The sequence below is a fragment of the Diceros bicornis genome, chromosome 6 (genome assembly GCF_020826845.1).
Source record: "Diceros bicornis minor isolate mBicDic1 chromosome 6, mDicBic1.mat.cur, whole genome shotgun sequence".
NCBI classification, from domain to species: domain Eukaryota; kingdom Metazoa; phylum Chordata; class Mammalia; order Perissodactyla; family Rhinocerotidae; genus Diceros; species Diceros bicornis.
Genome location: NC_080745.1, coordinates 45,051,854 through 45,068,022, shown reverse-complemented (window position 1 = coordinate 45,068,022; position 16,169 = coordinate 45,051,854). Strand labels below are relative to the sequence as shown.

At 37.9% G+C, this 16,169-nt stretch overlaps 1 protein-coding gene across 1 annotated transcript in view; it reads right to left on the bottom strand.

The window, feature by feature from the left end:
- Nucleotides 1-16,169, bottom strand: part of SLC16A9 (solute carrier family 16 member 9) — a 55,939-nt gene that overhangs the window by 25,582 nt on the left and 14,188 nt on the right. Inside the window, exon 2 of the mRNA XM_058543401.1 lies at nucleotides 6,282-6,514. Within this exon, the coding sequence (XP_058399384.1) occupies nucleotides 6,282-6,477 (196 nt within the window). The 5' untranslated portion in view covers nucleotides 6,478-6,514. The remainder of the gene's footprint in view (nucleotides 1-6,281; nucleotides 6,515-16,169) is intronic.

Genomic DNA, 16,169 nt, shown 5'->3' with positions numbered 1-16,169 from the left:
GCTCAACAGCCACCTGTGGCTAGTGTCTACTGTATCGGACAGCATGGCACTGAGTCTCATATCGTGGCGGAAGAGGACACAGAGAAGACCACACACAATACAGGACACCAGAAGGCAAAACAAACACACATCAAAACCCAAGGCCACAGGCAATAAGCATCAAAAGAAAGGTTCCGATGGTGTGTTGGGGATTTCAGAAAAGGGACAGCACCATGGGCCAAGGAACTGGGCTTTGAACCGGGCCACGAGCGTGGTTATGTCAACAAAAGGGATGAAAACACATTCTGAGTGGATGCAACAGAAACATAATGTGGTTTTCCAGTTTGTAATTATTATAGGATAGCTTTGGGAAACAAATTATTCCCTTTGGGAAATAAATCAGCTTCCATGCAGGTCCCTCTCCCAGAATGTTTCAGAGAGTCCCGAAAGTGGTAGGATGGCCAGGCCTGCAGCATTGAAGCCATGTAAGTAGGCTGATGGTCCAGCAGAAATAAAATGTACAGGAACCAGGTTGTGTGCCTGCACAGCAGCAAGGATTTCCTAACAGTAGACCAACTGGGGCCATGAGAGTCCCACCCCTCCACCTTAACAATGCAGGGAGCCCAACAAACCAGCAGGTTCCTCACTCCCTGCTCCTGCTGAGACCTGGAATTTCAAGTTCATCTCCCCAAGGAAGAGAAAGGCACTAAGGAGCTGCACCCACTCAAATCCTTGATCTCATATATATTGACTGTCTTGCTTGGTGGTTGGTTTGGTTTGGTGATACATAGAGATAGTGGAAAGGTTAATCAAAATCCCTAGTTATTCTTACCAATTCTGGAACTGCCTAACACACTGAGAACTGGCCAATGTAACAGAATCTCTGTGGGAGGCAGAAATTCAGTCCTGCTTAAAGGAGTTAACAGTGCTTGGGGGTAAAATTGCACAGATATGCTCAAACCCAGCTCTGCTAGCACTCACAACTCACTCAGAAGGCTGGGTTGGCTATACTGACTCACTCTATTAACCTGAGGATAGAGTTACTGACTCATGATCAGTTTGAAGACCTTTGCAGAATTAAGGACAAAAAAGCGGGGGGGGGGGGGGGCAGTGAGCAACACGGGACTGTTAAATCTGCTTTGAGTACAAAACTACAGAACAAAAGATCTCCCCGCTGTTTCAGCAACTCTGTTGTTTGAAAAGTGGCCCTACCCTTCTCCTTGAATTTGATGAATGACATCTAACCAAAGAGTGCTTTAGCTCATCTTAAAACAACACAAGGCCATGACCGGCCTCTAGTTCAGTTACTTCCATTCCTTCTGTATAAATCAGGTTTCAACCAGAGTAACAGAACCAGAAAAAGATATATATTAAGAGATTTATTGCAAGGAATTGGCTTACGTAATTGTGGGGCCTGGCTAGACAAGTACAATATCCATAGCGCAGGCCATCAGGAAGGGCAGGTTGGAACTCTCTGGCACAGGCTTAAGCTATAGCCCGCAGGCGGAATTTCTTCTGGGAAAGTTCATTTCTGCTCTTAAAGCCTTTCAACAGATTGAATCAAGTGTACCCAGATCATCCAGGGTAATCTCCCTTACTTCAAGTCAACTGACTATGGACTTTCAGCACATCTGTAAAATACCTTCACAGCAACACCTCCACTAGTATTTGACTAACTGGGGAATAGAGCCTAGCCAAGTTCACACTGACCACCACACCTCCCAACACAATCCCTCCTTCTCCAGCCAAATGTACTCTACCATAACGTGTCATCTGCAGTGCAGACTCCAGGCCTTTGCATACAAGGACTCTGCACAGACTGCCCTCTCCCTGCTCATCCTCCTTGCACAGCCCCTCCTCTCTTCTGGCCCATTTCACAGCCTACCTCTGTAACACTCCAGAGATTGTCTTGCCCTTCTATTCTCCTTGGGTTTGTGAAGTCTCAAATGATCGGTAACATTTTTTTTTCTGTCTCTTCCCTGAGACTACAAATCCCTTATAAGCACAGATGATGTCTTCTATCTTGGCATCTCTAGCATAGAGGAGAGGAGACTTTAAAGATGTATGTATTGATGGTGAGTTTGTTCACAACGTATAACCCAGGGAGGCAGGATCCTTGATACTCAGCTTTATTCATCCCAAGGACCATCTGGACAAACAAATAATTCAGACAAGAGGAAGAAGTATTTCCTCCTCAATGATTCAAGTTTCAAAGAGAAGAAATTAAGAATTAAGATTATGAACAGTGTGAAGTTCATAATTGCATGTCTTGCATGGTTCTAATATGCTACGTTGACCTACTGTCCAAATCTAGGTTTGTCAGAGACAAAGCGTGGGCATTTAAACTCCAGCTGCTTAGGCACAATCGTGACAAAGTTCCAGCTCTCCCTCCTGCCCATCCCCTTAGAAATGTCTTTGCCTTTCATCCCGAAGGGTCCTTTTCTTTCGCGGGTTCCACAGTTTGGTTGGAACTGCTTGGGAGAGTAATTTTATTTGTGGGTGATTCTAGTTCTCTAATAACTAATATTTGTTGAGCACTTACCATATGCCAAACACCATCTCTATTATTCTACACAACGATCATATAAGGTACTTTGGTTGTTTCCAATTTAAAGATGAAGAAACAGGCTTAACGGGTTAGAAACACCGGAGCTCGGGTGCCACTCTTCCTCTTCGAGAATGTGCTTCATCTTGGGTAGGTCACTAAACCTTGAGGACAATAACACGTACCTCAGTGGGTTGTTATGAGGATCAACTAAGGTCAAGTAAGTGAAAGTGGCTAGTATTGAACTTAAGGGACAAGTACACGAAAAGTAGAATTTGTATGCTGCTTAGTAAATGTACCTATTCTGCTCTGCCTTGCTCAATTATAAAGCTCCAGAGGTGGGATCACAGAATTGGTCAAGGAGGACCCCGACCAGGCCTTCTCTGGACAAAACTGGGTAAAGAAAATAACTCATGTTTCTCAGATATGATATGGCCTGCCTGTATCAGAATCATCTGAGGAGCTAGTTAAAAATACAGATTCCTGGAACCACTCCATCCCAACCCCACCCACTGATGGGTAGGAAATTGGCTTTTTGGACAAGCTCATGTAATTCATATATAATCCTAAATTTAAGAGCAATTGTATATATATATATACACCATGTTTTATCAAAAAGATGTATGTATATAAATATGTAGACACATATGTATAAATTATCTTTTATCAAAAATGTCCATTTACAGGTTTTTTCACCAGAATCAGGGTCATTGGACACAATTTATTTTTCATGATTTACACGGCGTAAGCAGTGCCACACCTAAGCAGAAACCTGCAGTAGTTCCCTTTGTAAATAAGTCAAAGCAAACTATATATCAGAGAATTATCAAAAAGTGCTAGATTGAAATCTAAGTACAGAGGGTTTAAGCTAATGGTAGTTCCCAACTGAAAATCACTTTTAGGGATTTAAAAAAATTCACATATCTGGGCCCCATCATAGACCAACTGCATTAGAAAGTCTGAGGGTCAAATCCAGGCAATTATATGCTGAAATTTTCTACAGATGATTCCAATTATCTCCCTGGTTAAGAACCACTGATAACCATTTGGGTTACCAACATGAGATATATTTTTTCCATTTCCAAGGTAATATTGATCTGCTTGTTTCTTTGTGGAACAAAGGTGTCCACAAAATAGAGAATTAATGTGGCTCACATACTGCTAGACACCTCTTGCTAATACTATATTACCATAGCTTTCAGGATCTGTCTCTTAATTTATGCTATGAAGAGCCAAGGGAGGCCAATATCACATATGTTCAGTGGACTCTAACTAATGTGCACACACACATCCATAAGTGGTAGCTCTTTAGCCATCGTTTTTTTCCCACCACTTCCTCATTCTTGAACTCTTCAGTCTCCTTATTCTATCTTAACCTTCAAAAACTTTGATTAACTGCTCCAAGTATCTCCTCATCATGGCTGATGACACTGAAGTTAAGTGACCTGTTTAAGGTCACTCAGCTAAATAGTGGTAGAGCCAGGACTTGAATTAGCCTCCAGCTTCAGCCCAGTGCTCCTCCCAGTCCTTGTTCTCTCCCCTGGACTTCCACGGAATGTTGTATCTCTCCAGCCCCTACAGGCAGAGCTGGCCTCACGGGCTTGACACCCATGCAGTTGTACAGGGCTCAGCTCTTAGAAGGGCCCGTACTTTGTTTACTGCTCTGCTGTTGCTCCCTTGAAATTCTTAATTTTTTTAACAAGGAGCCCTGCATTTTCATTTTGCACCTGAGCCTACAAATTATGTAGCCAGTCCTGCCTACAAGTGAAGGGGGCAGCTCATGGTCCTTGAGACAGAGTGATCATCTCCCCAGGAACCTGGAGAAAGTGTAGAGCTGCAAGCTCAGTTTTCAGAGTCTCAGCCTCAGCTCTGACCACCATTGCCCATCCATCCTTAAGAAGATCTCAGCTTCCCTGAACCCTCAAGTCCTACCTGGACAGACTTCATGAAAACAAGATTTGTTCTCCGAGTTTGTGCTAATTGAGATATCATTTCAATTATCCTTTAACCCTTGCTGGAAGGTGAGATAATTACTTTCTGTTTAACTTAGTATTTGCTAATAGAAATGGTGACTAATTGAAAAACATTAAAAAATTCTCTCCTGTTCAGGGCCAGCCTAGTGGCGTAGTGGTTAAGTTCGTGTGCTCCGCTTTGACGGCCCGGGGTTTCCAGGCCCAGATCCTGGGTGCGGACCTATGCACCACTCATCAAGCCATGCTGTGGTGGCATCCCACATACAAAATAGAGGAAGATGGGTACAAATGTTAGCTCAGGGCCAATCTTCCTCAGCAACAGGAGAAAGATTGGCAACAGATGTGAGCTCAGGGCCACTCTTCCTCACGCACACACAAAAAACTTTCCTTTTCATACCAGATCATTTTCTAGAAATCAGTAATTTCAGATCCCTTTATTAACATATCAGTTGTCATCCACTTGAACTTTGACAGTTTTACAAACAACCCACATTTTGAAAAACTCTTTTAAATAAATATTGGGCAAACGTTTCCTGTTTCTCTTGAGCTCATAATGACAGTATTATTTTCATTTGTTTAGTTATGTTTAGTTATCATATCTGACATGGCCAGATGATCCAGCATTGTTTTTCAAGTCTTGTTTTTAATTTAACAAGGTAATACATCAATTGGAAGCAACTGTTTTTGTTTTGTTTTCTTCTAAGAAGTCCTCTTTAGTGATCAGGAGAGACAACACATTTAAAAGAAAGAATAGCTAATGCGTTTTGTTTTCATGAAATCATTTTAGAGCTGAAAAATACCTTATAAATCACCACATTCAATGTCCTTATTTTCTCCATAAGAATCGAGACTGTAATTTGCTCAAAGAATCATGTCAAGTTCATAGCACAAAGGAAGAGACCCCAGGGCTACCGACCCCATTTAGGTCACCATCTTACTACATTTGTGCTTAAATAGTTTCAAGTAAGTTAAACTGATGATCACTAAATATTACTGCAAAGCTCAAACTATGACTTCAGAAATTCAAGTGTGATATGATTTTAATCCTTAAAAGGAAAATAAAAACTCCTCTACAGTTTTCTCTAAAGATGATAGGAATCACTATTACATCATATGTAAACACTTATCAGGAATATTACTTTTGGAGACATCATATGAAGTTCACACAAGATATGTCACATATATCACATACATATCACTATATTAAAATCCTTAATAGTATCATCCTTGTGAGATGAGACTACACTTGCCATGTCAAATTGTTCTTATGAAGGTGACATAAATGTAGGACATGTGATTTGATCACAGTGTAACTGAATCGGAGAGGAGTAATTATGAATCATATAGGAACTGCTTCCAGGACTGCTGAACATCATTTTGTCCTCTGGCCATCAGCATTCATTGGACATACCTGGATCACTGCCCTCATCTCCTTGCATCCTTCTTACTCATGGAAGTATGTGTGTCTCTCTCTAGACCATGAGCCTCTTAAGGGCAAGAACAATGTGTTTGCTGCATCTTTTCAGATCCAGCATCTAGCACACTGCCTGACACATAATAGCAAAGAAATGAATAAAGAAATGAATGAATGAATGATTACTAGCTTATAGAATACACAGATTTATTACAGTGAAAGAGTGGTTCTATAACCTCATTGAAGGCAGGAAAATATGTGTTAATACATTAAAAAAAAATAGCCTCCTATGCTTTACACAGTGTTAATGATGCAGCAAATGTAATTAAACAATTAATGAGTAAAGAGAAGCATATATTTATCCACTTACTTGCAAGCAAGCCAACTCCACTTGCAAGGGATCCGACCCAGGCTGTTTTTCCTTTCCCTTCACCAAAGGCGTCGAGCCACTCTATGTACAAGACTCCAACAGCTAATGGGGATCCATAACACAAAAACTGAGTAATGAAGGAGACAAGCACGATCACCCAGCCCCATCCACCATCAGGAGACTTTTTAAATTCCATTGTAAGGTGAAACCAAGGCAGTGTTTCTCTGTAGGTCCTAAACAAAAGAAAAGAAAAGCACATTTTGAGTGCGGTAGGGCGCAGCATTTTGGATTAAAAATACCTCCTCCTAAATTAAAACAGAAAAGAGGTTCTCTAAAAATACACATGGAAAAGCATAAGATATAACTGACATCAAGTTAACTTTAAAATTTTTATTTATGATTTGAATAAGTAATATATCCACGGGATTCAAAAAAATGTTTTAATTATAAAAAGGCATAGAGTAAAAGTCTCCTTCCCAATATTGTCCCCACGCACCAGGTTCCCACCCATACCCAATCAGAGGAAATCACTGTTTTGGGCTTCTTGTCACAGGTTGAATTCCCCAGGAAGCAGAATCTTAGCAAGAAAAAGGTTCATTCGTAGTGATCTCTTCCCATGGAAGGGAATAGACAGGGAGGGAGAGGGTAAGCTCCCGCAGTGTTAAGGAAGCGGATTTCTAAAGCTGGGATGACCCTTCAGAGTTGCCCTGAGTTGGGTGTAGGGAGCTGGCCCTTGACACCTCCATGTTGATCATTCACTGGATGCTGGCCACCCAGGAAGAGGGCATGACCTTAGGTGAGGTGGCTTTCCTAGAAAGAGGCGATCATTCCCCATAAGGGCTGTCAGCTGAAGGCCATCTGCCAGCAGTGCTCTCAGCTGCTGAGGCAAGGAATCTTTCATTTCTGAGGGGGGTCTGCAGGGGAACTGGCAGCCCATCACAATGTTCACCAACTTGAACATTCTCCCAGAGTTTCTTTATGCATACATAAGCAAAACAAAGCAAAAAATCTTAGATTTCCCTCTTTTTCAACAAAAAGTAGTGTATTATACATTCTATTCCAAACCTTGTTTTATTCACTTAACATCCTTGGAGATTTTTCCCTATCAGATTTTTCCCTATGTTCTCAATGCAATGAGAACATCCTTGGTCTTTCTTCTCAATAAGCACAAAGCATCTCACCATATAGCTGTAAACTTGCTTATTTATTTACTTACTGAACAGGCAAAACATTCATACAGTTCAAAAAAGGAAAAAAGGTATACAGTCTATATCTACCTATTTCCCACGTAACTCCCATATCCTCCGCAGGTGATCAATGCTTCTGGTTTCTTTTATATCCTTCTAGAGGTTGTTTATGCATACATAAGCTAACTCAAATATAGACTTCCTCTAAATTTTTACACAAAAAAATAGCATGTTATATACATTGCCACGTGTCTTGCTTTTTTTCACTTGACAAATCTCTTGCAGATCTTTCTCATCAACGCACAGTGAACTTCCTCATTCTTTTCTTTCTGCTGCATTGTGTCCCAGCATAGGGCTTTCTTTTAATTCTTTAACCAGTCACTATGGCTTCCAATGAACAATAATGCTGCAGTGAATAACTTTATATATACATATATCTTTTTGCATATATGCATATCTTTTAGGAGAAATCCAAAAGAGGAATTGCTGAGTCAAAAGGTATGTACATTGTGGGCCGGCCCTGTGCTTAGCGGTTAAGTGTGCGCGCTCTGCTACGGGCGCCCTGGGTTCGGATCCCGGGCGCGCACAGACACACCGCTTGTCCGGCCATGCTGAGGCTGCGTCCCACATACAGCAACTAGAAAGATGTGCAACTATGACATACAACTATCTACTGGGGCTTTGGGGAAAAAAAAAAGGAGGAGGATTGGCAATAGATGTTAGCTCAGAGCCGGTCTTCCTCAGCAAAAAGAGGAGGATTAGCATGGATGTTAGATCAGGGCTGATCTTCCTCACACGCACACACAAAAAAGATATGTACATTGTAATTATAATTAGTATTACCAAATTGGCTTCAAGGGATTGAAGCAATTTATATCATCCCCAGTAATTTGGGGTGTGTTGTGAAACTTCTGGATTTTTGCCAATATGTTGACTTCAAAACAGTATTTCATCATAGTTTTAACTTGCATTTCTCAGCATTCTCTGAATGCTGTGTATGGTTTCATAGGTGAAAAGCCATTTGTAATTCCTATCTAATTCTTGGGTATATACGAGTGTATTTCTGGATTTTCTGTTCTGTTCCATTGATCTGTCTATTCACTCACCATTACCACATTAGTTTAATTACTCAGTCTTTTTAATATATTTTAAATTCTAGTGGGGCTACATTTCTTCCATCTCTCTCCATCATTGCACAGCTTTTTCAATTTTCTTGGCTCTTCTTGTTTACTTTTAAAAATGTACTTCAGAATCAATTTGTCCAGTCTTAAAAGAAGTCTGATGGTGTCTTCATTAGGATTGAATTAAATTTATAAATCGATTTAAGGAAAATCGATTCTTTTATGATGTTGAGACTTTCTATCCAAGAACATGGTGTGTCTTTCCATTTGTTCAAGACTATTATTGTTTTTTTGTTTGTTTGTTTATTGAGGTAACATTGGTTTATAACATTGTATAAATTTCAGGTGTACATCATTATACTTCTATTTCTGCATGGATTACATCATGTTCTCATGTTCATCACCCAAATACTAATTATAATCCATCACCACACACATGTGCCTAATTATTCCTTTCGTCCTCAAGTCTATTATTGTGTTCTTAATGTTTAAAGTTTTCCCTAACATTTCTTTTTATTTTATCTTTAGGTATTTTATCCTTTTTGCCAATACTATAATTGAGGTTATTTCTTTGATTTCTCTTTTGTTTGTATGTGTAAAAGCTATTGATGTCTACATGTTAATTTTGTATCCCACTACCTTACTAAATTCTCTAGTTTGCAGATTTTTGGATGATTCTCTTGAGTATAAACAATACAATACAGTAATAAAATCATCTACAAAGTGATAGTTTTACCTCCTTATTTTGAATTTGTATACTTCTTTTTGTCTTTGCCTTGAAGAGGGCAGCCAAAATAAATGTTAAATGTTAAGAGTATACATCTTTGTCTAGTTCCTAACTTTAGTGGGAATGCCTTCAAATGCCATGGTGCTGCCTGCGAGGCTTAGATAGATTTATTTCAGAAAGTTAACAAAACATTCATATTTTTCTATTTTTGAGTATTATTATAAAGAATGCTTATTACATTTCATCAAATGCGTTTCTAGTCCATAGGGAGATGATTATGATTTTCTCCTTATAAATTTTAATGTAATAAAATCTGTATTTTCTACTATTGAACCATCCTTGAATTATTGGATTAAATCTTGCTTGGTTAATGCCCTATTTTGATTATGTCAGTCTATTTGGGGGGAAAATTTTTAAATTCATAAGAGAGATTTGTCTATTTTTGTTTTTAATTTTTACTAGGTTTTGGCATCAAAATAACATTTAAAGAGAATTTGAAAATGTTCCTCCTTTTGTAAGTTCTGAAACAGTTTACATGGCAATGGATTTGGAGACCCAAGGCCTGAACTCCCTGGCCCCAACAGGGCTTCCTACTTAACCTATACCTTCTATGCCTCTTCACCATGCCAGGTTTACAATCAAGTTCAACAGAGCCTTCTTGGCCCATCGATTTTGCCAAGCCATTCCCTTGGCTGTGGTTTCATCAAATAACGGGTAAAGACAGTAGGAATATCATTCATCCATTCATGCACGTCCCTAATTAGATGGTGAGGCATTTGGCTGCCTTAAGAGAGTCATAGTTACACCCATCAATTTACCTGGGCTTCAATAAATTTCTTCACTTTGACATTCAGAGCACTGGGCAAAAATAAAATCATCTCCTGCCACAGGCCTTCATAAAAATTAATAACTTCAATATTTCATAACTGAATATTCAATATTTCAATATTTCATATTTCATATTTAATACTGAAAGATGCTACAATTGGTGCAAAACTGTAGAGTCCAAAATCCAGTCTCTCAGACCATGATTATGTTAGCAGACAGAATACTCCAAATTTCCAAATATCGAAATCCTTTGCAGTAATCATTATGTCCCTTCATCAGAAGTTTACTCTCTCCAGTACCTACACTATTGTAAAAGTAAACAACATAATTCTGGTCTTTCTAATGACAATTTAGTACTTTACAATTCCTGTTCAGAATCTCTTTTAAAGAAAATATAGTCTTAATTCCCTAAACTATATAATACAGCCAAACATCTAATGAGACTAAAACGTTGTGTAAAAACAAATGCATATGAGATTGTCCTTCATTTAAATCTTCAAGTTACAGCACTTCAGGAAAAGTACACTTTTACATAGGTAATGCACCAGAATCACGAATAAAGCCAGCATTTTCTGGACAGGGCAAGGTGAGCGAAAGGGTGTGGAGTATCTCCCTTGCCAGTTTTCAGACCTAAGTAGACAGAAATGCCTGCCTTGCCTTGCTTTGCCTTGGGTGACATTTCAACACATAGGACAGGAGCCAGAGAAATTATTCTCACAGTAAATATTTGGGAGAGCAAAACTTTGAACTACAAAGCTCCCCTATATAGCAACTCTGACTAGAAAGACAAATTTTTATAAAGAGTTGGCTAACAGCTTCTGACCTTTAATTGTCTCATAGTTTGAGATACATGTAGTCTCAGTAGAACCTGGTGAAAAATACCATTTAGTGATTTCTTGTTTTCTGTCAGGGAAACACCTTTCTCCTGTCGTTTCATCTATTCCTTAGATGTCTCTCACCTGCTATTTCTCTGATATTCTGTATTCTGTAATGTGATTTCACAAATAGTCTGGTCTTCACTTCCCCCTCTTTGTAATGGTACCCAATCTCCTTTGGGGAACTTGGATCTTCCTTATGGGTAGACAGTTGGTGGGACTGTTAATTTTGGTTCCTTGATCTTGACCCATATAGTGGTACCTGACCCAAGCAAGGCCATCAGGACCTCTCTCCCAGGACCCTGAATCTTGAAATGCTATAATAAAAGAAAAATATTTTGAGTTTATTGATCCCAATGGTAGTGCATTGTAGAGACTCTCTTTCAGTTCCTACTACTTTGACTCCCTGGGAATACCCAAGTCTGGTTTCTCCAGCCTTCCATTTCATTCTTTGAGCTAACCTAGTAAACTTGTTAAGTTAGCTGGTATTCGTTTACTTTTTGTGGAACAGAATAAACATATTGTGAGTATGCAGTAATTTCAAGTTGATTATTTTAACCATCAATACCCTACTTGGTCCCATTTGGGTCAAAGGTTAAGCTTAGGAGTATAGTCTATGACCACAAAATATAGGAAATACAAATATGCCATACCTTTTTTTTCTGAATATAGTATCTTATTAACCCTTCTTCTTCATATCTTGTGATCCAATATGATAAAATCTCTTCTCTGGTATTCTTTTAACTAAATTAACCGAAATTTCCACTAAGCCCACTTACCCTAATATTTACAGAAACAGAGCATTATAAAAGTGATCTTTATTCAAAAAGTTTTTTTGATCACTGTCAATTCAAATTATATTGCACTAGATACCAAAGGAAGTCAGAAGAAATATAAGGCATGGACCTTGCCCTCTAGAAGCTTATAATCCAGTTAGGAAGGTAAGATATCTGCACAAGAGAGTATATGATTGAGTACCCAAGAGGTGGATAGATATTAAATGTTTAGGAACTGGAGGGAAATGAAAGCAAGCAAGGTGAGAGCAGGAGTGGAAGGCCTCATGAAGTAGGTTGGTTCTAAAGAAGAATGGAGAGATTCACAAAAACGTGACTCCAGCAACAAGAACGCCGAGAACGCAGGTGTGGAATCAGGATAGGCCCAACAGGTTTAGTGGAAAGTAAGGAGGGCAGGTCTTAAGGGCTCACAGAGGAAAACAAGATTAGAAATGGAACATGGCACCCTCAGTTGAAATTTAAGAATAAGAAAGTGTCTCAAAAAGCTTGTGTTGATAACCCCAAGGGAGGATTCTTTTCACAATTTACATAATAAATCTTGGCATTAACAATCCATGTATCTTATCTAAGTGGTAGATTTTTTCCCTAAAAAATAACAAGATCTGTAAGTACCAGAAGGTGTTGTTTTATTGGAGACTAGCGTTCCATGAGTATATTCAAAGTTTTGGGCTCTTATTCATATAACTGTATGAAAATATATGCTTCTAGAAAACACACACACTGTAGCACACTCTAGTATATTCTTTCAGAATTTGGAATCTCTTTTAACCAGAGTGTTAAAACACTTGGACTCTGCATGACAAGACATCTTACACAACTCAAAATTAGAAGCCGTTTTGGGAGACTATTTGAAAACTACAGTAATTTAGAGGCAGTTTTATCACATTACAGGGTCTGATGGGATATCACAAAATTAACTTGAACTTAAAATTAAAACTACAAATTTTAATTTAATAAAACTTATAATTAAAAGTATAAAATTAACTTATAATTTAAGCATATTTCCTAACTTTAAATTAAAAATTAAATATATTCAACATATTATAAATCTCCCCTGGAGAGGAGAAGAGAGCATGAAATAAAACTAACCATAATATACTATCATTATTCAACCAATTTAGATTATCATTAGTATGAAGGATAGCATGTCTCCTAAAGCCAGAATTTGTTTTGTTAAAGGGAAAGGAGAGTTCAGCAAGTTCCAAGACACTTCCTTCAGAAAACGAGGAGTGTTGATGGAAGTCCACGTTTCACTCACGGTAAAGCTTGGAAGCTCCAATGCCTTCGAGAGCCTTTAGTTCTGCTTGAATAATGCCAGTCCTTTGTTATTTCCTCAACTCGGCACTGGCTGAAAACGTCTATTCTCCAGGATATAGGATGTCAGAATTACATATTTGACATTTATGAACATTTAATGTTGACACACAAGCTTTCTGTCCCTGAACTGTACATACGCATACTATTTTTTGCCAAATTCAGAGTGATTCAATTGTCTGATCTTATTTTCAGCTGACAGTTCCCTTTTGCCTTTGTTCCCCAGACAATAATCATTCTCTAATAACTTCTTTTTGAATATTATCTATAAATATCTCATGAAAGATTCCTAGACATATTTTTCACTTGAATTATAGGAGGAGGTAAAAACAGCAAATCTTTGTTTGAATCTCAATCACTACCAAATTACGTGGTGCTGAAGCACTTTATTTTAATTAGGAGTCCAGGATCCTGTGACTACATCCTGGGGAAAAAATGGTTGATTCCTGGTTGATTTTGTCTTGATCTAGTCATCCGTGAGGTGAGTCAAAAGTCTAAGTCATACTGGGCTTCATGGCCTTCCTTCAGTTCCATTTATGCCACTCTTATTACATGGAGGGCTATGAACCACCGCCAGGATGTGGAGAATTGAAATCCTCATACATTGCTGGTGGGGACAAAAAGGCTGCAGCCACTTTGGAAAACAATTTGAGGGGTGAGAATAGGGAATGACTGTTAAAGGGTACAAAGTTTCTCTTGGGGGTGATGAAAATGTTTCAAAATTATTTTTAAATGTTTTAAAAGTAGACTGTGGTGCAAGTTGCACAACTCCATGAATAAAAACCCTCTTAATTGTACATATGAAATGGCTGAATTTTATCATGCGTGAATATCTCAATAAAACTGTTAAAATAAAATACATTGAAAAGCTACTGGAAATTATGTTTTGGTTCTGACTCCAATAAAGGTCACAAGCTTCATTCACTGAAGAGCAGACCTGTCCTTTCAGAGCGCTTCCAGTATTGATATTGCTCTTTCCCTGCTGCGACTTTTGCTGCCCCCGAAACATCTACCATTTATTCTCCACCACCACAGTTTAGGTAAAGACATTCTGGGAATTGAGAAAAAACTCTTTGAGAATTCTCATAAAAATGCAGGTAAACAAATCATTCTTTGAGTGTTCTAATAAAAATGAATATGAGCAAATAATTCTTTGGGAATTCTAATAAAATATAGGTAAACAAATATACTTTACTACACACTGAAGCTCATAATTCAAATATAAATTAATTAAATTTCATTGAATGGGAGACAAGCATCAGAGAGGTGGTTAAAATGTAGAAGTAATTTACATTTTCTGGTTCTTGAGTCCCCCTCCTCCCACAGCTATTATTCCACTTCCACTTTCACTCTTCTATTTCTTAAGTAGTTTCATTCTACACTGTTTGAGGAGTAATGAGCACAACATCCGCAGTCATCAGTTGCAAAAATGTCAACACAGTTATGACCGATTTTTGATAATTTATAAAGCATAAAGCTTTAAAATAACATAAGTTCCTCTTGGTCAAAGATATAAACTTTCAAGCTAATCTACTCTATTTGTTGATTCATATATTATGAACATCCTCATATTAACACTAATGTCAGTCCTTTGAAAGCGATAGTCACTGAAGCAGTTTTGTCACTTTCCAATGACATTTCATAATCAGCACAGTTTATGATTTCTCTTCTAAAGTAAAATAAATTTAGTTATATATCAATATCATTTTTTAAAGGAGAAGAAAAAGAATCCACTCTGTTGTCCTTGTGAAGAAACTATTAAAACTCTTTGTAAAATCACATTGAGTCATCCTTATTATATATGTACACACATATATATTTCTATATTTATAATTCTATAAGAATTTTTTAAAATATGAAATGGCTATAAAAGAAAGTGAACTCCAAATAATAATTTTACTATAACTGTGAATCCAATTGTGGTGGTGTTAATCAGATTGTCTTAGAAGTCAAGAGAGGACTAAATTACTTCAGATTACAGGTATATTAAATGTTGAAGGAAAAAAAGCCAAAATGATTATATAAAAATCAAGATATCTGTTAAAAGTTTACACTTTAAAAATTAATGCTATCGGCCAAAAAAGTGGAAACAACCCAAATGCCCATCAACTGATGAATGGATAAATAAAATGTGGTATATCTACACAATGCAATATTATTCAGCAATAAAAATGAATGAAGCACTGATACATGCTATCACAAAAGACCACATATTATATGATTTCATTTATATGAAACTTCCAGAATAGGCAAATCTATAAAGACAGAAAGTAGATTAGTGGTTGCCTAGGGCTAGGAGGTTTGGGGGAAAATGGGAAGTGACCACTGATGTGGATAAGGTTTCTTTTGGGGGTGATGAAAATGTTTTAGAATTGATTGTGGTGATGGTTGCATCAGTCTGGGAATGTACTAAAAACCATCAAACTGTACACTTTAAACAGATGAATTATAGGGTATGTGAATTATATTTTAATAAAGCTGTTATTAAAAAAATTAATGCAAACCCCAACTATATTGTCAAAATTCATCATATTGTCCACTTATAATTATTGCATTTTATTGTATGTAAAGTATATCTCAATAAAGCTGATTTGATAAAGAAAAAAATTAATGCTATAAACACATACATGGTTACAATGACCATACATATGGCCTGATTTGGAGATAAAATCAACAATATCTGTATGAGGCCCCTCCCCCAGACCAATAGTCCTCCTCCCCATCCATGTCCACCTCCCCCCCAACAGACACCCCCAGATTTTTAAGATAGAAACAGGTTTATATTAGGCAATACAATCAGGATATTATGTGATGCTTGCTTCATTTGTAGCATCGCTCCTCAAACAAAGGAGTAAGGGAGCATAAAAGCTTCCCCTCAGGGGCAGGAATGACTACACATAATAAAAGAAGAGTTTATAGACTAAAAACAACACATAAACTCAGAATTTCTGAAGTAAACATCAGTGATCTTTGGCTGCTTTATGTACATACGTAAGAAGGATGTAAAGAAAATGATATGGGCCAGCCCGTGGCTTAGCGGTT